General features: G+C 34.2%; 2 protein-coding genes and 2 long non-coding RNA genes across 4 annotated transcripts; 2 read left to right on the forward strand and 2 right to left on the reverse strand.

The window, feature by feature from the left end:
* Positions 1-361: 361 nt before the first annotated feature.
* Positions 362-5,346, forward strand: LOC125056738. Its single transcript, XR_007118104.1, has 4 exons — positions 362-564; positions 1,311-1,396; positions 2,088-2,289; positions 5,120-5,346. It is a non-coding gene; the product is annotated as an uncharacterized LOC125056738 (long non-coding RNA).
* Positions 5,347-7,796: 2,450 nt separating this feature from the next.
* On the reverse strand, positions 7,797-8,599 carry LOC125056594. Its single transcript, XR_007118078.1, has 2 exons — positions 8,300-8,599; positions 7,797-8,200 (listed from the first exon to the last, which is right to left on the reverse strand). It is a non-coding gene; the product is annotated as an uncharacterized LOC125056594 (long non-coding RNA).
* Positions 8,600-9,667: 1,068 nt separating this feature from the next.
* On the forward strand, positions 9,668-13,712 carry LOC125056415 (host cell factor 1-like). The gene has a single exon (XM_047659484.1). It carries the CDS (start codon positions 9,852-9,854, stop codon positions 12,318-12,320), a length of 2,469 nt encoding a protein of 822 aa, XP_047515440.1. The 5' UTR covers positions 9,668-9,851; the 3' UTR covers positions 12,321-13,712.
* Positions 13,713-16,537: 2,825 nt separating this feature from the next.
* On the reverse strand, positions 16,538-19,093 carry LOC125056721 (cytochrome b5-like). The gene is made up of 4 exons (XM_047659995.1): positions 18,967-19,093; positions 18,488-18,611; positions 17,698-17,826; positions 16,538-16,694 (listed from the first exon to the last, which is right to left on the reverse strand). Exons 2-4 carry the CDS (start codon positions 18,605-18,607, stop codon positions 16,584-16,586), a joined length of 360 nt encoding a protein of 119 aa, XP_047515951.1. The 5' UTR covers positions 18,608-18,611; positions 18,967-19,093; the 3' UTR covers positions 16,538-16,583.
* Positions 19,094-23,227: the final 4,134 nt, after the last annotated feature.

A 23,227-nucleotide genomic window follows, 5' to 3' on the forward strand; every position in this document is an offset into this window, starting at 1 on the left:
GTTGTGATATCAACATTTTAACGAGATAGAGACTCTAACCGTGCTACATTGACGCTTTTGTGTATGATATCAACATTAACGAGAAAGAGATATACTGTGCTATATTGACGCTTTTCTGTTGTTATATTAACATTATTAATTTAATTATTGTAGTTTAATAAAATTGTTACACATGTACACTCCTTGTTTTATTTCTCTAGATGGAATTATACCTTAAATTCTGTACTTGCATACCATTTTAAATTCTCGCGCCATATGATAGTACCGATGGCATTAACTGGAGCGCTAATGTAAGAAATTTTTTAATATGAAGTTGTTGTTCTTCTTTGCTTGAAGTAATAGTGTTCTGTGCTACCGACTGTCGACATGAACTGTCAGTTTCAACTTTTCAATTTTCATACAAATTTAGTTTTCGACTTTCTACAGGTCCAGGTTTTGTTCGCAATAATGCCGAGTTGAGCAAGGTGTGACGGTGCAGTATTATGACCAAAACGCAGTCTATATATGATAGGAATAAATTCTCGAGTAGCATTACTTGCATACGATGATACCAAGGTCTTGCAGGTAAGCTTTATTGTATGCTTCCATAGTCCATACCATTTTCCTTTCGTATATTGATCTTACTTCCACAATTCTAACCACAATATTTGAGTATTCTGGTCAATACATTGCAAGCAATCGGACATAGGAACATTAATTTTATTTCTAACGTCAACAGCATTAACTTCTTTATAATAGGTATGTATGTAGTTTTATCAGCTATTTCATTGCCAGAGGTACCTTTGTGGGAAGCCCATAGAAATAAAATTTGGAATTTTTTTTATTGTGATATTGGTGAATTATTTGTTTAATGAAGTAAAGGATATAATTAGACTTGAATTTAACTGTGAGGGTAACTTGAATATAGCTGTTATCAAACTCAAGGAATCAGAAATTATTAAAAAATATTTAATGTTTTTGATTTCGCGAATACGCATTATTACCTGATACACTGCATATGCCTCTGCCGTAAATATAGAGCAGGGTAAAACAATACTACTTACTAAAAATAAAACTTGAAGAAAATTTTGCTTGTGGATCATATTGAGCAGCATGTACATAATCACTTGCTTTGCTCCCATCAGTGTAGATAACATAGTACATTGTATTTTCCTCTAAAAATTGAAGCATTTCCGAATTATTGTTTATTGTCTGTTGAACTACATTAATTGTATGTGAAATACACTGATAAGAGAAAAAATGAGATGAAAAATGTTACATGGCCATGGAAACTGTTTTCTAATTTAAAAAAAACTATTGTCTATTTCCAGAAATATATTGGACAGTGTTGGAGAATTACCACATAGTAAACCTTGTGCTATTGTTAATGCTCTTCTTAGGGATCTATCTATATAAGGTACAATTTTGTTTATTACTTGAGTGTTGTTTGATGCTATTAATTTGAGACAGTATCTTTCAGCAAGTAAGATTCGCCTCAAAATCAAAGGCATCACTTTTGTCTCACCTTGCATGGCCCTTATGGGAGTTGGGCACATAGCACAAGATATTATTCTTAAAGCCTTATTCTGCAATATGTCTAATTTATTTACATGAGAACTATTCATATAAGCGAGTGAGCTATAATCTAAGTGACTTCTTACAATACTTTTATACAATATTGACGGGTTTAATTTTTAATGTAAACGATCATTATAATATTGTAATAGTTGAAATAAGGATTTGTTCATATTATCTACTACAATCTCTAAGTTGTAATTACTGCTGTATAATACAATGTCATCAGCAAATTGTAAAATATTTACATATTTACAAATTTCACTTGTGTATATATTGTACAGTAATGGAGATAGTGTGGCAGCCTGCATTGTACCTCTCGAGGCACATTTGGGTCCATATAAAATATGGTTATGCCTAGCATGGATTGTCCTTTTGTTCAAAAAATTAAAAATCCACTTACATAAGTGCCCGGGCACACCCAACCTAGACATGATTTGAACTAGTATACCAGGATCAACACTGTCAAAAGCACTTTAAACGTCTAGGAATATGCAAACAGTGTTTAATTTTCTATGTTTTGCATTTTTCAGGTCAAAGATTAAAGAGGTGAAACTGTCTGCACTACTACGCCCTCTACGGAAGCCACAGAAACTCAGGACATTTGTCGGGCTTTAGTATTGGGACAACACATTGTGTTTTCCATGACTGTGGAATAGATTTATTACGCCAAAGCAAATTGACGATGTTAAGAAACAACTTTTGGGCAGAAACATCTAAGTTTTTAATTACAATGTAAGGATAATCATCTAAGCCAGAAGTTGTATTTCGTCTAGAGTACTAACTTGTTAAAAATTCAGACCATGAAAATGGATCCAGTAAAAATTTTGAATTTGGGTTATCATTGTTGATTTCAAAAACAATGTTCAGTTGATCTACTTCAATTAAGTTGCTATTATCTGATAATTTATCCAAGAGTGGAGATATAAACACATCTGTATATGATTTATTCTTAGGTCTTATGCCTTTGAACATTTTTAATAAATTCCAAATTTTACTTATGTGAGTATTTCTATTAAAAGTGTTACATAAGTTATTCCATCCAATTTTTTTCTGTTCTGAAATTGTTCTCTTTTTCTGGGCATCTTTTCTATATAGTTTTAGTGCATTATATGAAGCAATAACACTTTGTTCACATATACAATTCCACCAAGGAGATGGTGGTCTGCTTATGAAAGTGGTTGTTTTAGTGAGCTTTGGAATTGACATTTCTTTAAGAGTATCTAAATGAGAACAGAAATTATTATATGTTGAAATAGGATCATGTGATTGAAGTATCAAATTATTAAACATTGTTTTTGAAAGAGCTGTGTATGTTTCCCAGTCAGCTTTTTTATATATAAACCTATCTACAGGGGAATTGAGATGATATTTATCTATATCTAATGAAATCTCTGTTATTGTTGGATAATGGTAACTTCCCATCGTATCATCATGTACAGACCATTCACATAGTGGTGCGAGGCTGCCACTGATGAAGCTTACATCAATGGCAGAAGCAGTTTGTCTAGGGCGATTTAAGGTTGTAGGTCTACCGTTATTTAAAATACACAAATCTAAGTCATCAATTAAATTAAATAACTCCTGACCTCTACCTTTGGTTGACTGACAACCAAATGCAATATGATGAGCATTAAAGTCACCACTCATAAATATGGGCTTTGGTAAATCATTAATAATGTAACGGAGTCTATTAAATCGTATACGCCCACTTGAAGGTGGACAGTATATACAGAGAATTGTTAGACTACTATGTCCAGTTGATACAGATACAGCAACTGTTTGTATATCTTCATAAAATCTAGTATTTAATATATTATACTTAAGATATGGTTTTATTAGTATTGCAACTCCATTATGTGCATTGTTTGAATTTTTTTGTAAATATTATAACCTGGTGTTTTAAAATTATTTTTGAAATTATCTTTGAACCATGTCCCATTTAGAAGGTAAATATCAATATTTTATTGTTTTAAAAATTGGATTAAGGCCCTATCCCAGCACGAATTGCTTTGTCAGTGTCTCGGGGTGGACTGCGGTGCGCAGTGGAGAGGCGCGTCGCGTCGGCCCGTAATAACAATTAGTTATGTAAAACATTCAATTAATGTAATTTTATCATTTTTTTTCTGATATGGATTACTTGGCTTTCGATTAAATATATCGTGTAAATTTCAAAATTATGTTCTATATACATTTTCGTCATAAAATGAATTCAAAGTGTTAAAAATTGGCTATGTTTGGATTTTTTTTCTATCGAGCAAAGTTATTTAAATCGTGTATCGATCTTTTAAAATGGATACATAAACTACTCAACTCCACAATATATTTTTTCCATTCGCCCTACTTCAAGAAACGATGACGAAAAATGGAAAGAAACAATGTACTTTTTTGGAGTTTGGCGATAGGATAGATCCTTAATAGGTTAGTTATAGTGATAGGTTTTTTACTATTTGCACATTGTATGTTAAACTGAACAATACGTAGCTTGGATTAGGCCCTACCCAATCCATTATGTTAAGTTTTTTAATAATGCATTTTTAATAGTTTTAATGTTAGTGGGAGTACTGTCATCTTTATGGGCTAATTCCGCCAACGTCTGCACTAGGGCCATAAGTATATAGTTATTGGAAATTATTTGAGTTTTAAGGTCTTTAGAATGGACTATTTCAACTTTATTTACATCTTGTACCAACTAATTTCCAGAGATATTTACAGACTTATTTACAAGTTGTGGGAGTGGAGGGAAATCTGTTTCATAGGTGGTGACTTGTTTTGTTAAGGCGACACTTGCTTAAGATATGTTGCTTTTCTTTTCTAATCTTCTTGGTTTTGATAGGATATAATCTAGAAATCGCAAGATGAGGCCCACTGTAGTTTATGCAACTGATTTTGGTTGGTTTATCACATTGCTTACACAAGTGTTCACCTCCGAAAAAATCTTTGTTTTTTAAAGTTCTTTGTTAGATAATATTCGCTGGAACAAATCTAATGATGCCGGTTTCTTCAATTTGCGCTGCCGGTATCAACGCCTTAATGTCATATTTTGTGAGGAAAGTGGTGTTATTAATCAAATTATTAAAAAAAATAACTGCTATTTTATTAGCTTCACCCTGAATACCCGTCACACCTTTTATGTCCATTGTGAAAATATGGTTCAAGTATATAGGGCTCTTGTTGCCCAATCTATCGTCGTTTGTGGATTCTTTATACACTTAAAAGTCTATGTTGGTTGAGTTTTCCGGATAAAATCTTTTATAATTCGGTTTCTAATAAGGCAGATACGCATCTCGCTCATCGCCGCAGTCCGATCGTCCATAGCCTACGCCTCCTCCTTCATCCGTAGGCCGTGGCCGTGTTGTTGACCTAGTGTACCTCCATTGCTATTGTGCTTTTCAGCAGCTAATAGCAATATTTCTAAAGGAAAATTTTAAAATTAAATTAAACTGTCAAACTTGCTTCGACAGATGTTTCCATACGTTAACATAAGTTTAATGAATAATAAATAAATACTTAGAGAAATAATATATACTAGGAATAATATAAATAATGGTACTTTTTTTTACAGCTTACACCAGACAAACTCTGAATTGAGAGACGTTGGCATGTTGGTAAAGCAAAAACCCCAATGAAATCAATGGCAATGTCCAACATTATTATGTTTACACCCCGGTTGGACATTGCCTGAAGAAATCCTGATGGCGTCAATACCTATGTTTATTTAAACAAACAAAAAAGCAGACGAGAATAATACAATTCATAAACATAATAATTATAATAAATACTAGTGTTAGAGCATTATTTTTATTGTAAAATAAAGAACCTGACTGAGTTTTTGTAGCTTATGCCAATAGTATACTGATTCGTAAAGGTTTAGGTCATAGGTGTGTAATTAATTATGCTGTGTTTTAATATACGGAATAATCATTAAAGAAGTCGCAAGAGACTTTGGTAAAATGCATGAAATTAACGCGGGCGGGAGCTGGTTTGAAATAAAAAAGAAGTGCGTGCGTACAAAGTACACATGTTAGAAAAGAAGCTTCTTGGGCAAACTAATTTTTAACTCTTGTTCATATTTATACAAATCTAAAAATTTAGATTTCCGAGACTTAGAGGGAGGGAAAAGGAAGATATTTTAGTAATTTATTGTCATTTAAATATTAAGTGTCGAAAATAAATTAATATTATATTTTTTTATTTATTTCTCAATCAGTATCAATCGCTCTCTTCTTCGACAAAAACGCTGCATATCTTCGTGACATTCCGTAAAAATTATAGCCCCATGCGCCTAAAAAAGTTTCACTTCAAAATATCATATATTGGGGAATTATTCTTATTATGTTTTTTTATACATGCCTAATTAATTAATTGAATATTTATAAATAGGTTGTGCAATTATTTGTAGGTAGACTGAAATCTTCAACGAATCAAAGTCGTTGATCTATTGTAAATAAACTCGACATCTTCGAAGCCGGTATAAGGGCATTGCCGTCTTGTTTCTCATCTCTGTCGATATTTTTATAATTTATTTATAATCACACTTTCTAAACTCAAAATATTCGCGGTCATGGTACGAATTTTCATACAAATTGAATGAACGAAGTCTGATTACCGCTAAGGTAAGCGATACATCTCAGTTGTACGTTGTCAATAAGCTCGCAATGACAGCTCATGGTAGGCCTCCAGGAACATAGATAATTTTTTGTCTTTGTCTCCGTGGCTGGTTTTTCTTGGTTCGTGCCAAAAAAGACCCACGTCTTAGGATTTCATTTCATATACGCGAATTAAATTATGTTAAATGTAAGCATACGCAGGCTAAGTTTCGAGACGTATGCAGACGAATCTACAGTTCGACTTGTATATTTATGTTTTTGTGATTATTTATTTTATAAAACATCTTAACAGACGGCCACTGCTGGACATAGGCCTGCCATAATTTTACCCATCACGGGAAAATGTTTGCCAACGCAGCAACACTAAAACACTATTGCCGTTTAAATAACAATACTCGATTTTACTCGAAACAATATACATAAAAAATATTTTAAGAAACTATACTTTTAATGAAACTTTTGAAATTTTTATCATAAAATTTTAACATTCATAACACAAAATATTTGTGAAATGTGTTTTATATTTATCGCCAAATATGTAAAAAAAGGAAAATACTAAGAAAATTCCTGCCAACCTACGTAAAATAAAACAACAAACATGTTTTAAACTGATCCTTTATTTTCATCGTAGATAGAGTATAGAACTAGATGAGCTTCTAAAATAACAATAATAACTAAAGAGAGAAGGCATTAACGTGAAATACTTAAGTGCGAGCGAAACAGAGTATCACTTTGTGTATCGGGTTTTATTTGTTTACCACCGAGCCCTTGGTGGTAAACAAGTTTTCACCGCTGGTGAAACCTAAGTCAAACCCATATTTTAAGACTTTATCCTTATAAGAGGTGTATTTAAAGTGTCAGTCGTGGTGGATTGTTGCATAATTGCCTGTAAAAGCTATAGTGAACGTAAAAAACCAAACATAACCTTTCATCGGAAAGTAGCTTATTTTGTCACGACTCAGTAACTTTGTTCAAGAATTATTAATTCGAATGTGTATTTTGGTCAATAATAAGCAATCTTCAATGAATTAAAACTGTAATATGACATATTATGTCGATCATTCGCTATCTCACACGCTGTACGCTGATGTCTAGTCTATACCATAGTCCGTCTACGTCTACTTCATTTTCTACTTTCTATTCTATGTCGTCCATGATTCCGTAAACTTCTAATTTTATTTAAATAAAACTCTATTTTGACCGGATTGAAGTTATGTATTATAAATTTACAACTATTTAACATAATTTTAAATTTATCCGACGTTTCGCGTGCTTTACAGCGTGCGTGGTCACGCAATCCGGTCAAAATAGTGTTTTATTTAAATGAATAAAAGTTATGTCAATCAAAGACAATTCTAATTTTATTCTGTAGTCTTCAAAGCCAAGTAGAGATTTCTACTAGTCTGCGCGCGACTGGCGGCGTAGCTAATGTTGCTAGTTATGGAAAATTGCTTTCCGATCATAAACATAAATGGGAGATAAGGAAATAATGTAACTAGGTAAATCAAGTGAACTACGACCAAATAATAACAAGCAATGACTGCTTTTTATAATATCAGGTCGATTACACCATAGCTCAAGAACGCCTGGACCGTAAGTGTTTGTACTTTAAAAATAAATGAAAACAACAAATTATTTTTTGATTTTTTTTATTAGGTATATAACGGAACTTTTAAATTTTGGATAAGTGTGGTCTTCAAGTGGGTCAATGCCTTCCATTGTATTGTTTGAATCTTCGCTCATTTCGTCGTCCGCAGAGTCTGAGCTTCCATCGTCACTTGTAGGATCAATTATAAATTTGTCTAATTCTATATCCAAGAGCCTGTCGGATACGAAATAATGGTCTTCGATTTTTTCCACGTGTTGACATACATTAATCCATTCCTCCGTAGTTATGGTACTAAACGCTGCTTCAGTTATTGAAGATATTACACTTGTAGTTTGACTAACATTTTTCTCTGCAATACGTCTTTTGGATAAAGCTTCAACTTTATTACCTTCTTGAATTATTTGAGTGACAGTGCGTTCAGAAATACCTGAAACGAACACATGTATGAATATCCAACAATATACTAATATAACAAAAATACCCACACGGAGGCAAAATACCACGCATTGGTCACCCCAAAAATTACCTGTCAAGAAAGCAACCCGAGTCCCGAGCCCGTACTTTAGAAAATGGAACAATTGGCCCCTTATTGTCCCGTTCTGCTTCAGAAGAACGTTTCACCTTAAGAAAAATCTCTCGAAAAGTCTCTCATTAAAAGTGCTGTTTAATGACTTTTGGCATGATGATTACAAAATTTGATCAATAAAATATACGAATAAAAACACAAGACACTCAAAACGCTCACTTCACCTGTCACAACAATGAACAACATGACGGCCTGGGATTAGTTCAAATTTTGGCCGCGCGCAGACTTAACTGGCGCGCACTCTATGGGTATGTTCCGATATACACTGCGAGTACTGTATAGTGCTCCCACTGTTCAAAAATTTGTTCCGCTATGGACTGCAGTATACAGCCGCAGCGTCCTAGGAAATATATGACGTCACAAATCCCCGCTATACTTCTACTGCGAGCACTGGCGTTTTCGAGGTAAGGTACTCGCAGTGCTTTGATCACGTGATCAATCAAAACCACTTGAATGTCTAACGGCTGATATAACTTACAGTTTAATAACAAACATTTAAAATTCTAACTTACTTTCTTTGTAGTATTAATTCAATTGACAGTTAATATTAATATAGATTTTTTTAATGCGATAATACTCCAATAATTGTTTTTCTTGTTGAATTGAAAAACTTTGATGCACTCATTTGAAAACTGTGTCGAAAAACGAAGCTGACTAGTATACTGGACTGCGTTCCGTTTTAAATTGTAACCAGTATAGCTGGCTATAGAGAAACGGTTTCACAGTATACTAAATTGACGGTACTCTGTACAGTGGTCGCAGTGTATATCGGAACATACCCTATATAATAACATAGTCTATAATTAAATGCAAAGTACATTTCCCGCCTTTTTTCACATGAGTACCATCTTAAAAAATCTTCTAAGCGCCAGTGTTTTAATACGTAAAATTCATATATGTCTATACTTTATAGTACTGTGAAAGATTTACAGGGTTTAAACAATATTTACAGAAAGAAATATATGTATGTTGATTAAAATCATCGATTTAAGAATCGAATTACTAATATATTTTTTTAAATATTGAACAAAACGTCATAAAGACATGATATTATATCATTTTTATGATAAAATAAAGACTAAATCTGTATAGAAATTTAAACAACATCTGATCTGTAAGGCTTTCTCTTATGTCCTTTGCTTTCGGATTATGCAAAAATATAAAAACAGATTGATATTTATAATCTACACAATAACATAGACAAAATCTTGACGGCCGACGCCATTTTTCTCCCTTTTGTAAGTTGCTATTGCTGTTGCTAACGCCATTTTTGTTATACAGTCAAAGCTCCATAGGGTGATTATTTTTTACTCATAGGCGAGAACCGGGAGTGCGAAAGAGATAATTGACATAGATTGTCTTATGTAGCTTCAACCTAACCGAATATTTTCTACAAAGCTTATTTACGACGTTTCTCCTTGTCTATGCTCTAGATACGCATCCTGAGCGATACATACGGTGAAAAGAGTTTACTGACAAATGTTTAGTAAAAATGAAGGAAAACGCTGTACTTAAGTGGCAAAAAGTGTACAATCCTACTGGACCCCAACCCCGACCTAGACATGGTCATCGGGCGGTCGCCATTAAGGATTTGATGATAGTTTTCGGCGGCGGAAACGAAGGGATAGTTCATGAGCTTCACGTATTCAATACTACAACAAACCAATGGTTCGTGCCTGTAACCAAAGGTGAGGTTCCTCCGGGATGCGCTGCCTATGGTTTCGTCGTGGACGGAACACGTCTTCTGGTTTTTGGCGGCATGGTGGAGTATGGCAAGTATTCTAACGACCTTTATGAACTACAGGCCTCCAGATGGGAATGGAAGCATTTGAAGCCACTTCCACCAAAGCAGGGACTGCCTCCTTGCCCGCGTTTGGGCCATAGCTTTACTCTTCTTAACGGTAAAGTGTATTTGTTTGGTGGACTAGCTAATAAGAGTGATGATCCAAAGAACAATATTCCGAGCTACCTTAATGATTTATATACATTGGAGCTGTATCCAAATTCGTCAATGACTGTATGGGACATACCATTAACATATGGTCAATCGCCGCCCCCACGCGAATCTCACAGTGGTGTGGCTTATACAGATAAAAATACTGGGAAATCATCACTGATAATCTATGGGGGAATGAGTGGCTCCCGACTGGGAGATCTCTGGATCCTTGATATAGATAGTATGTCATGGACTCGACCTGAATTAGGAGGTATATCACCACTGCCACGTTCCTTACACACAGCTACTGTAATTGGACACCACATGTATGTGTATGGTGGTTGGGTACCACTTGTTCCTGATGAATCTAAATTAGCAACTCATGAAAAGGAATGGAAGTGTACTAACACCCTTGCATCACTTAACTTGGAGACTATGACATGGGATGATATATCTCTGGACAACTTTGTAGAGAGTGTCCCTAGAGCTCGCGCTGGCCATAGTGCAGTAGCTATTCAAACTAGACTATATATTTGGTCAGGTCGTGATGGTTATAGGAAAACATGGAATAACCAGATTTGCTGCAAGGATTTGTGGTACTTAGAAGTAGGAGTTCCACCACAAGCAGGACGTGTTGCTCTTGTAAGAGCTGGCACTACTTCTTTAGAGTTGTGTTGGCCAGCTATGAATACAGTTACAACTTACCTACTGCAAGTGCAAAAATGTGGTAAAGTGACCCCTGCTAGGTTCCCATCTGCATCTGAGCCTGTAACAGCACCACCGCCTGCATCTCCTGTGGCATCTCAACCAGACGCAGCAAAGGCCTTCGGATTGACATCCCCAATTGCAACATTACCTACACCTGAGATACCTACCCGATCAACTATTGCTGCTGCAACTCCTGCACCTACTACACCTCAAAAAATAGTATCAGGATCCATTAAAGTACCAGGACAATCTGCAGGTGTAAAGATAGCTCCAAGCCCTCCAACAATAAAACAGTCATATCCTGGTAAAACAATTGCCAAGTCACCTGCTCCTGGATCATCGCAACAAATAAAAGTGGCAGCAATTACACCACAAGGTGTAACAAGAATTGTGAGTGGAGTAGGCACACCTGGCACAGTACGTGTTTCAACCCCTCAGTCAAATACACAGATTGTTCTAAGTTCTCCAGTTGGATCTAGCACACCACGTTTTGTACAAGTTAAGACTGGTACATCTGCAGGAGTCCCTGTAAAACTTGGTGCGGGTAATACTGTAAAATTGTCCAGTAACACACTTAAGATTGGGACTGCAAATCTCCAGGGTAAGATAGCAAATAGTGTTCAAAAAGTTGCTTCCAATGTTCCATTAAAGTTAAGTGCTGGCAATGTTAAACTTGGAACAAGCAATGTATTGGTTAAATCTGCAGGAGGAGTCCCTATACAAAGTGGCATGCAAACAAAAATAACTGGAGGTGTCCCTGTTAAACTAGGTTCTGGCAATTTACCTGTTATTGGCAGCGCTGGAGGAACTATACAGATAGCTAGTGGTGCTCTGACGGGACAAGGGGGCAAGGCTCCAGTGTATAAAATAGTGACCGCAAAATCTGGTGAACAAAGCACGTTAGTAACATCTGTTGCAGGCAGTGTGAGTGCTACCGGCGCGACGGTTCTACGACAAGCTGGTGGTAATGCAGGTATACCCGTTATTATAAAGAAGACACCAGGTGCCAATGCTCAAACAAGTTCTGCTCCACAATATGTTACGTTAGTCAAGACCTCAACTGGCATGACCGTTGCAACTGTGCCTAAAATGGCAATGATGCAAAATAGACCGGTAGTATCAAGTGGGACACAGGGTCAGGGAATTTCTCCGGGAGCAACAATTGTTAAATTAGTATCGGCAAATACTGTAGGAGGTAATAAGATAATCACTTTACCATCTAATGTTCTCCAACTGGGTAAATCAGGAGTTGGTAACAAGCAAACAATAGTAATCACAAAGTCTGCCAACCAATCACAGCATGGGCAACAGCAGTGAATAAGCTGACCACACAGTGAAGTGTTCTTGAGTGTCTTACTCCTTCATAAAAGGTGCAAGGTTTTCTGGTACTCGTGACACTATAGAAAAACCTTAAACTATTTATTAGTTCATATTATGAAACCCTTTGCACTTAAACTGTTTATTTAGTTGTTATGCTTTAATATATATTTCTGCTTTGCATTTTGATGAAATAGCAAATATGTTTACATAATTGTTCTGGTTACATGGTTTGTCACAATAGATTATCTGCAACCCATGTTACTGCTGTTAAACATATTGTATTTTATTTTGGCATGCAATTCAAGATATTTTATATGTAGCAACTTAAAGACTAGGGATTTCATATTATTTTGCATCTTAAATTTTCTGGTCTTCCTGCTAACAGCGGTTTATTATAAAATTCTAATATTTGTTTAATCTGGTGTATTTAGTCACAATACACGAAGTGCATTACTTAGATTTTAGTTTTTAATATGACAAGCCATTGTTAATGTTGTGGTGGTTATTTTATCATTTAAAATAGGTTCAGAGCTGTTGTGTCCTGTTGAATTGCTGATTTATGAAACTTGTATGAGGCTATTTGTATGTTGACACTCCACTGTTCTGAATAAGTGGATGTTTATGATTATAATGGAAAGCAAAGATATTATATTATTTTTCATAGTGACTGATCAATGATTGTTAAAATGAAAAATTAATGACACAAATATAATATCACCGTTATCATTGTAAATTTTTAAAGATTTTTTGGTCAACAGCTTCACTATTTATAATAGTCAAAGCCTATGTATAGTTGAGTGTTGTGGGCACATATTGTTTGCTTTGTGAATTACATAAATAATTATAATTGTCTTATACACATAGGTACTACAAGAGTCAGATGATTTTCTTTTACCTTACCAATGGATAAAACTAAAAAAAATATCAAATTCAAAGCGTCACGAAATTCCCTGTCAGCTTACAGATGTAAACATGGATTTAGTTTTGAATGCTGGTTGAGCCTAGCCTGAATAGCCTTTACTCCTATAAAATAAGCAAACATTTTATTTGTTTGATATAATATTTTATCTATAATTTTTATTATGTAAGTTAAGTAATTGACATAATATAGTAATATATTATTAAAAAGATGATGCAGAATATATTTTCATGTCACCTAAATCTCAATTATAAAATTAATGGTAAATTGATGCAATATGTCAAATTAGTTGGATTTTTATTTTTGTATTTGAATTAAACGAAAGCATATTCTGCACACACAGTTAAGTTAGTTATATTTTAGAATATTTAGAGTGATAAGTAAGAAAGAGAATGTAAATATCATTAAGTAGGTAATGTTATAGTTTGTTCATAATATTATGTTCATTTGCTTGAATAAACGATTTGGATTAAATGTGAATTTTATTTATGTATATACCAAATAAAATCGTATATGATTCAAACTTATAATGTATATTGAATAATAGAATTTACGCTCGGCGTTACTTTAATTTGTTTGTCACTAGAGGGCGTTATACTCATTTTGAATTGTAGGGGGATCATATAAAAAACTTTCCCGTTATATTATATCGGTCTCGAACTGAAAAAGTATTTAAATCTCACATGTATCTTTGTATGCAGTTCCCTGTACATATACAGGATAGATAAATATATCTCTGTATATACGCCCTCTTATTAAACAACTTTTAGGGCACTCGGATGTATTTTAGTTTGTATTTGTGTCACTAGATGGCTCTGTGGGCAATTTATTAGTTCTAATAAATGATTTTCATATTACTGCATACTTTAAGGAATATATTATGTATACGTAAAATTGTTTATTTAAAAAAGGTTTGCCAACGGGCTTTACAGAATAGCCGACATCTAGGAACAGACAAAACTAACAATAAAAACATAATTCTACATCGCTCGCTTAACTCTTAATATGAAATTCTTAATAACTACGATAGGTACATATTATGTGGTCTAAACAGCGAGAGATATAAGTTAGTGCAAAATTTATTTTAAAAAAGATAGCTCTGTGAAACTGAGTCAGAGAGGCGGAAGGGATAAATTTTACGGGAAAATTGTTAAGCTAACTTACACACCCTAGGAATATCAGCGTTAGAACCAGTGGCGTAGCTAGGTGACCAAGGGCCCTGGGGCAAATTAAAAAATGGGGGCCCACTGCTATATAAACTGATTAGCTTTTATCAAATAAAAATATGAAATATACAAATACTTTAAAAATGCTAAGCTATTGAAGCCCTTTTTTTGCGCAGGCCAGGTAATAAAAATATTAAACAGTAACAACATAAATTACAATTAATACTTGGTGTATGTTTGGCGAATAAAATGAAATAGAGAAGATTTAAGGGTTTATTACGTAAAGGTCGGACCTACCAACTGACTAAATAACAATTATATTTAAAAAAAAATCCTAGCTTTAAGTCTTGGCAACTTTCTACATTAAGCCGTTTTTAATTTTCTGAACATTTTCAGTGTTACCTAGGTATAGGTACCTAACTGTGATTTTGTCATTTCACTATCGTCTCTATTTCACTAGCTTATTTAAGTCTTCTTGAAGATGTGAGGCATCTTTCTCTTTTTCCATTCTTATAGTGATTGCTAGTTTGAGATCATCAGCGTACATACAAAGCTTGCTATATACATATAAAAATATTCGTGTGTAAATAAATTAAACAACAGAAAGATATGAATTAAGCCACTTTAATTATTATTAAAGTAGGTATTCCTACTCCCGAAAACCTGTGTATAGCTGTGTAGCTTTTCAATAAGTGGCCTTTGAGAAACTTTGTGAAACGCTTTGCTAAAGTCAGTTTAGATTGCATCGCACTGTCTTCTGGATGCTAAGGTTTCGACAAAGAAGTCTATGAATTCCAAAAGATTTGTTTAGGACTTCCCAGCGACGAAACCATGTTGCAATGGCTACTACCATTGTTTAAAATGTTTTAGTGTTATCGGGCATAACAGTGCCTCAAAAGCTTTTGCAAAGATGATAATTGAAATTTGTTAACTAGCAATGTTTCGCCAAGCTTCCATTTACTCCTTGATTTCTCTGACTGTAGTGACACATGAAAAAGAAAAAGTAGTGGCTCGGTGAGTTTTCGGCACGGTTTATTATAAATATAGGCATTAGGTCTTTTGTTGAAATTGAGAGATTTCAGGCATTTAACTAAGATTTCATGATCGATCATAAAGGAAAGCCAGCTAAATCTTTTAGGCCTTATACTTTTGAGACATACGACATATTATTGTAAACGAAGGCAACGTAATTAGCGAAACAGTAGCAGATGTTGGGAAAAAGGTTCCTCCGTTATTACCTTCTTTGCGTACACCATCAGAGATTATGACTGGTAAACTACTCTTTGGATTAATGTATGTCCAAAAATTTGTAGGGTTTTAAAAGCTGTCTCCATTAGACTTTTGAATAAATTGTAATCGGCAGTACCTGTTCTTTTTGGCATCCATTCCAAATCATCACATAGAGTTAACACAATCAATTTTTATATTTTTTATATCGCCATCTATCCTTTTTTTGTTTATAAGCCCAATTTGAAAACCAGACTAGAAAGCTGCGTTTCACAGAACATTTAAAGGGTACGAAAAAAGGAATGGCATCAATTATAACATTCATCTAGGGAGTCCTTGACATCTAGCATGATAGAATTTGGCGCCAGTTACATTTGCTTAGGAAGGTGTTAATTATACCATAATCGCCCTTGTGATAATATCCTCTTATAATTGGGAGAGGGAGAGGAGGGGATTGAATATAGGTAAAGGCCGGGGAGAATGAAAAGGATCTAAATGATAAAGTGGCATTATGGCTGTTTAATCCACGCAAGATTCAAAATCCCAAAATTGTTTAGTTGCTTATAATTATTTGTTTTAACAAAATTAATAACAAAGTCCCTTAACGATAAAGTTCTGTAATTGTCCAAGACGATATTTTTTAAATTCCAATCCAAATAGTTTTCCACTAAAGTTAAATTCGCCAATTGTAGAAACACAACAACTCATCCACAGAAACAGAACAGAACAGAAGTGCATTGGTGTATTAAATGATAGCATCTAGGTGGTGGGAGGTACAAAGTATTAATTTATGGCTTTTGTTACTTGATTGAAAATCGACAGTTCTATACGTAATGCAAAATCACACACACATATACTTCGAAAACATGTTGTTTAGAAAACATCCAGAAAATAACATAAAATACTTATAAATTGAATTTATTTCTTAATTACAGTACTTAAATTATTTTATCCCAGAAGACCACACGTGACTTTATTTAAGCAAGTTCTAGTTTGTCCATCAGGTTTTACAGCTACTATTTTCTTCTTCTTTCCATTGGCATCGTAATGTTTTTCTTCCTGTAATTTACCGTATATTATATAATCGCTTCTTCTAACTCGATGCCTTTATTAGTTATTATTAGGAAAGGAAGTCGCAAAATATGCAACACATTTTCAGGCCACCAGATATAAAAAGCTTTGTTGGTAATGTTTTTGCTTACAGTGAAGCAAACACGAAACGCTTAGATACATACATACATTATACATACTGACACCAGATGCGAATGGACGAATTTACGTAAGGTCATTTCACACTAGCTTGTTGAAATGTTTGAAAACTTATGGGTAGCCCCCATTAATATTAAAAAACGAGAAACTTGGTTTTGCGACACTAACGTATATAACAAATACCTTTCTAAAGTTTGAAGTATGATTTATTGACGTTGTTACCTATACCATTGTTTCGACAAATGTCTAATCTTTAACTCCATTACATATATATAATAAATCTCTTGGAAAGACAATTTGGAACGAGTTTTAACTTGTTGTATGAAGTGCCACTGTATTGGAACAAGCGTCCACTCAGCGTAATCGATTGTCAATTATCTATTGGATTGTTGAAGAGAGCATTATTCAGCTTAAACGTCCTATTTTGAAAATTGCAAATACTTCAGGTGTCCCTAAGATAATAATAGTAATGTATACTTTATTCGCATCAAAAAACAGGTAATACAAAAGTAGACAATGGATATAAAAAATTAACTAAAATTCAACACACACTATAATTACATAAAATAAATAGAAATACTTAAATCTATGTATCTACGTAATGAATACTGCTAAGCTTTAATACTTACGTTAAAAATGGAAATGAATGGTTTTACGTGGCGTATTTTGTAAAGTCCTACTCCATTAGATAACAAGTAGAACTTGACCTCTATTCCGCTACGAGCGTCAGTTTTTACATTAGTGAAAGGGTATTGTAATTTAATTTTTTAAATAGCACTGCAACTGAATAATTCAGTTTATCCCCAGAGATTCCTATGGAAAGTAGAAATACATATGATGAACCAATACTAACTTCATGTAGTTCTCCTATTTTGTATTTGGCGAGTATGGTGTAAGCATCGGCCGTGTGGCCGGCCTCGTGGAAGACCTTGGTGCAGTCGGTGCCCGCCTCGTCTGTAACCAGCTCGGGACCGCCGGGATGCTGCGGATATTCGTTATGTAGCTGACTTCAAAAAGCCCGAAGAAGGAGGTTTCTAATTCGACGCGTATGTTTTTACTTGACTACCTGCCGTGCACGGTACGGCAATTCAAGTCGTCCACTAAATGATCTATATCTAATTGTAGATTAATTTAATTTTATATCGAACTACGGTGCCGGATATCAGCAAACTAAATTTACTTCCTGATCATTTACTGCCCGTATATGACCTTATTATAAAAAATATTATTAACGTTATATAACAAGGAATGATAATCTCTGATTAATAGTTTACTTTGTATATTGTAATATTGATTAATTAACTATATTCACTTTAACCGTGAATTGATAACGAGATTATCTTTTGTAATATTAATATCAATATATGTATAGCAACACTCGTTTTAAATAATCACTTTACAAAAAGGCAACATCGCTACGACAGACACATGTATCGTCGAATTTCGGGTCTAAGGCATGACGGCTTTTATTTTCCTTCAACGTACTAGCGTGTGCTACCAGCGGAAATAGAAAAGTCCATTGGTGCACACCCAAGGTTCGAACCTATGACCTCAAGGATGAGAATCAAGGCCAACACTGGCAAAAAGGCTAAGTCATAGACATTATAAAATATTAAATGACCGCATTCACATTTTGGACTAACTTCAGCAACATATTTAGTAACATCATAGACGGAGTCCTTGTATATGATCCACACTGGTGCCGCATTACGCCCCGTCTTCTCGGCCACCTGCGCCCGACTGTACCTCACCGGCTCCGTCATGTTTCTGTACAATCAGTCATTACCAATATGTTGATTATCTTCGATCATCGTCCTCACACAATGTATAAACGAAATAATGAGTTTATTTGCTATATTTGAACACCACGTGGGGCTTATTTTGCCCTAAAATAAGCCCCAAGTTTAGATCTAAAACTGTCACTTGTTTGCCGAAATTATTTTTACATAACTGTTTCATCATTAAATAATATTCGCTTGTAATTGCTAATATAAATAGTAATCATTTGAATGTCGTTCTAAACGCAGATCATTCAAGCAAGAGATTTGATATTCTTCTGTGAGACATTCTTAAATAAATTATGATTTTTAAATAATAGAAAATAAAGAAACTATATACTTACGGTAATCCTCAGAATGCGAGTATCCGCGTTCAACGGCTACCACTCTATCGCCATGTTATCGCTTTGTATATCCATATTATCTTTGATAAATATTATATCCATTCCGCACGGATAATGACGGATATGAAAGGTTTCATTACGTTCATCTGTAAATGTATGTATATAAAAATGTTTTTTAGCTAAGATATAAACCTAAAAGGAAACGAGAATGGGCAATCCACTGTGTAGTGACTGATCTAGATGCAGAGAGAATCAGATAAAAATATTATATATTACATTACCTATATGATAATATTTTGATTATAATAAATATTTAAAATTGATTGATAAGATAAAATATAATACTTTGTAATCGATTTACGTGATTGACAGCACGAATTAAAAAAACATAGAGGTCTGAACTTTCTACAAAATTCCAATTGCGTGCCATACTACAAACAACTTTCCGTCTATTCTCATGTTCTCCTTTACTTATCTAGTTTGCAAAAAAACAGTTTAAAATGCTATAGCAATGTTTGTCATAATTATATATTAAATAAAACATAATTAATCAATAATGAACAATAAAAATGACAAAATATATCAATAGAAATTATAAAAGATTTTAAAAATATAGACAGGTATTCAGCGCTGAAGAAGAAGTCAACGATAACAGACTGAGAGTGACTTTTTTTAACTTTTTAAATCTAACTTCGGGTTTGTTTTTGTTGTTTATTAAAGAAAAAATTAAAGGCGCAGTAGGCTATTGATGAATATAAAACTAACGTACATCTGACGTGTACTACAACCGTGTAAAAACGGGCTCGCTATTAGTTTTCATTGAGAGTGTAACTACTGAATATAGCTAAGAGGGATTCATATTAAGATCCCATATACGCCTCGCTAGAAGCAAACTTGTGTTACGATACTCCATAATACGTTCTCATTGTTCCTCAGTAAATATTAATACGTTTCTAGTTCTAATAGAAACATTTTAATCGTTTATTAATTGATAGCACTTGGGTTAATAAGAGTGTCGGTAATTATTTATTTAAATTAAAATATAAGGGAAGAGAATATAAGGGGAACAAAAAAAAAAACATTAATGTGTAAAGGTTACTACACAGTTAATGACTACCTAGTAAACAAAAACGCTTGGCAATAGTTCTAATTATATTGTTATAATTTGTTTTGTTATGTATATGTGTGATTTGTGTGAATGTGGTAAATCACAGAACAGATTTTTATTTATTTTCTACTTATGTAACTTTAATGACGTTGTGGTTTATGACATTTCCTTTGAATAATTGTAATGTAGAGGGAGGATAAAATTTGCTGAGTTTCTTGCCCGTTCTTCTCAGAACTAGGCCTCCTGGTAGTTTTGCGAACGGATGGCGTAGTCTTGCTCTTTTGCGATTTTGTAAACGTTTTTGACATTCATAAGCATGCCCTAAGACGCATCTAAACTGAATAAACATATTTTGATTTTGATTTTGGATACATTCTCTTTGGAAAGACGAAATGATAATACTAGCAGACATTGCCAGATATAATAATTAAAAAAAAAAACCATAAAAACAATTCTCATTTGGTTGCGTCGTGTTCTAAAAATTGATAAAATTGAAGTTTGCGCGCTAATAAAATATATTTTCTTGAAAATAAAGACTTAAGAGCAACATAAGGGGACCATGTCCCACAATATAAGATTGTACAACCATAAGATTTTTATACCATATTCTTGCAAATAAATGATTATGATTATGATATGGTGGAGATATTCTAGGGTTGCGCGTTGGTGTGCTGAGTTTAACGACGACCCTACGAACCTACGTCGGTAGTGACTAAACAAATAAGTTGTAAACATTGTCTTAGCGGATCGTCGTGTTACCGTTTGTTTTATAGCAGAAAAAATAATTGATGCGTAATATGATACAGAACCATTGCGCTATGAAAAAATTGTCACCGTGCTGGAAAGCCAAAGGTGGAAAGACCATCTGTCGGTAAGATGTTTTTGTGGGATAGCCAACGGGTGGTAATTATGGAATACCTTTATCATGAAACTTCTATTAGTAGGACATATTACACAGGAGAAATAACATAGTTGCGTAAGGAAATACGCAAACAACGGGGTGGTTAACTTGCTCGAGGTGTTTTGTTTCTCCAAGATAACGGGGCGCACAAGTTTCGAGTTACGATGGCTGCCATTCAAGAAGCTGGCTTCGAATTGATGGAACATCCTCTGCAGCACTGCTGCTGAACCGATGTTAATACACTTTGTATATAAAAAACGATATACAAAGTGTATTAACATGAAAGATGATTAAGTCGGAAAATAAAAAACTTTAGAGGTGTCAAGGGACACCCGGATGGAACGAAATTCCTTTCGATTAATTTATATGTTAATTGGTATCATAACAGTATGATAGATTTTCTCGACACCAATCTTACGACGAAAAAAAAAAGCCAACATCACGAGGTGTTCCCAGGCGGTCACCCATCCAAGTACTGACCTCGCCCGACGTTGCTTAACTTCGGTGATCGGACGGGAACCGGTGGATTACAATAACAAATAGCAAAAAAGTGTCGTGACAACTTTTCGTAAGAATTTATTCCGTCTAGCCCCCTTTCACAACGCGCGATAAGGAACTTCGTTCCAATAAAGTAATATTTAATAAAAGAAAATAATTGCGTCATAGTAATTATCACTTTTTTTTCAACACTCCTCAGTGACAGTATGTGAGTCACGATAAAGGAATAGGGAACGTTAAATATTGACTTAAACGCAAACAAATAGTAAACTAGTTTTATATCATAGTAATAGTTAAACTATTTTAATTGAAAATAGATTATAAGCAACATAATGAAGGCACATCATTACACCGAATGATGTATTTACAGGTTTACACGAATACGGCTGATCCAATCTGCTTCGCAAACATCACGCGTGTTTGTTCATTGCTTACGGACATCAAACATATTTGACCAACACACCCACTTACTTGGAATATTATTACACAGTTTAATATTTTAAGAGTTATTCATTTTACGAGCTAGGGGATCGGATAGAAAACGCCGTACATCTCATCATGGGTTTATTTTACATAAATAACAAGGAATTTAATTACACTAAAAAATCACAAATTACGCGCAAAAATACACTAATTACGACACACAAAATAATGTCACTAATTACTTCAATTACGCCCACTTCACACAGTACTTTATAACTTATCTTCACTATTCGCACTTTATGTCTTCGATGTTAATCTCTTGGAATCGCACTCGAAACTAAGTTGACGGTTCGCGTTTCGGCTCACTTATATTTCCTTGGGAATAATCTTGAACGATATTCGAGAACTTTTTAGGCAGGAGTGATACTGAGTAGCTGATGTTCTATCCTTATACCACAATTCTAGAACGTACGTACTCTTTATCTTTTTAGCACATCGCTCCGTCCTTGTCCTACAAGAATTTCTGTCCGTTCTAGAATGTTCAGTCTGGCTTCGAGATGGTTCCGATTTTCCGCCTATCATCCCGTTCTTGTCTCACACCTAGACAGTTTTCTCTATATAATATTCCTTCATCAAAGGGGTATAACCAGTTCTGAAAACTCCTGAAAACGGGTTTCGACTACATGTGCTCTGCAACAGCCTGAAAAAATGTTTCAGCCTCCTGAAAACGAGAGCTGCTGTTCTCTGCAAGTTTCTGGAATGTGAAAGTCCTTCTCCTGAAACGGCCATAAATCACATTTCAGCTTGCTGAAAACGTCTGAAACTTGTGGAAATATCAAGAGAAACATTTCAGTCAACCCATCTTCGTAACAATATAAAGGATCATTTGGTGTCTCGTAACTTGGTTGTTTTGAACTATTAGAGGGAACTTTGGTGGACATAAGATCAAGAAAAATTCATTATATTGACTCTTGAATAAAGCAAGAATCAAAAGGCCGAAAAATAATTAAAATAAAAATTTTATATTTTTTATTATTTTTTTTTAAATCTTGCGCTACGCATCATCGAAGACCACTATATTTTAGATAATAACATTTTTTTAAACAACGTCGCGTCAGCAATTAGTGTAAACCGAATTATATCGACTCTTACTTGGTATTGCTTTCCCATTTGACATTTAATTGCTTATCAAACTTATATACAGCTTTCAACACAAATGGTAATGTTTATTTCTCAGACCAATATAATTTAAGGGTTGTGTAACTATAATGCTAAGTTTATGTAGAAGACAAAAGTAAGAGAGTTAAGTCATTTAAAAAACAACACATCCA

The sequence above is a fragment of the Pieris napi genome, chromosome 15 (genome assembly GCF_905475465.1).
Source record: "Pieris napi chromosome 15, ilPieNapi1.2, whole genome shotgun sequence".
Classification (NCBI taxonomy): Eukaryota; Metazoa; Arthropoda; class Insecta; order Lepidoptera; family Pieridae; genus Pieris; species Pieris napi.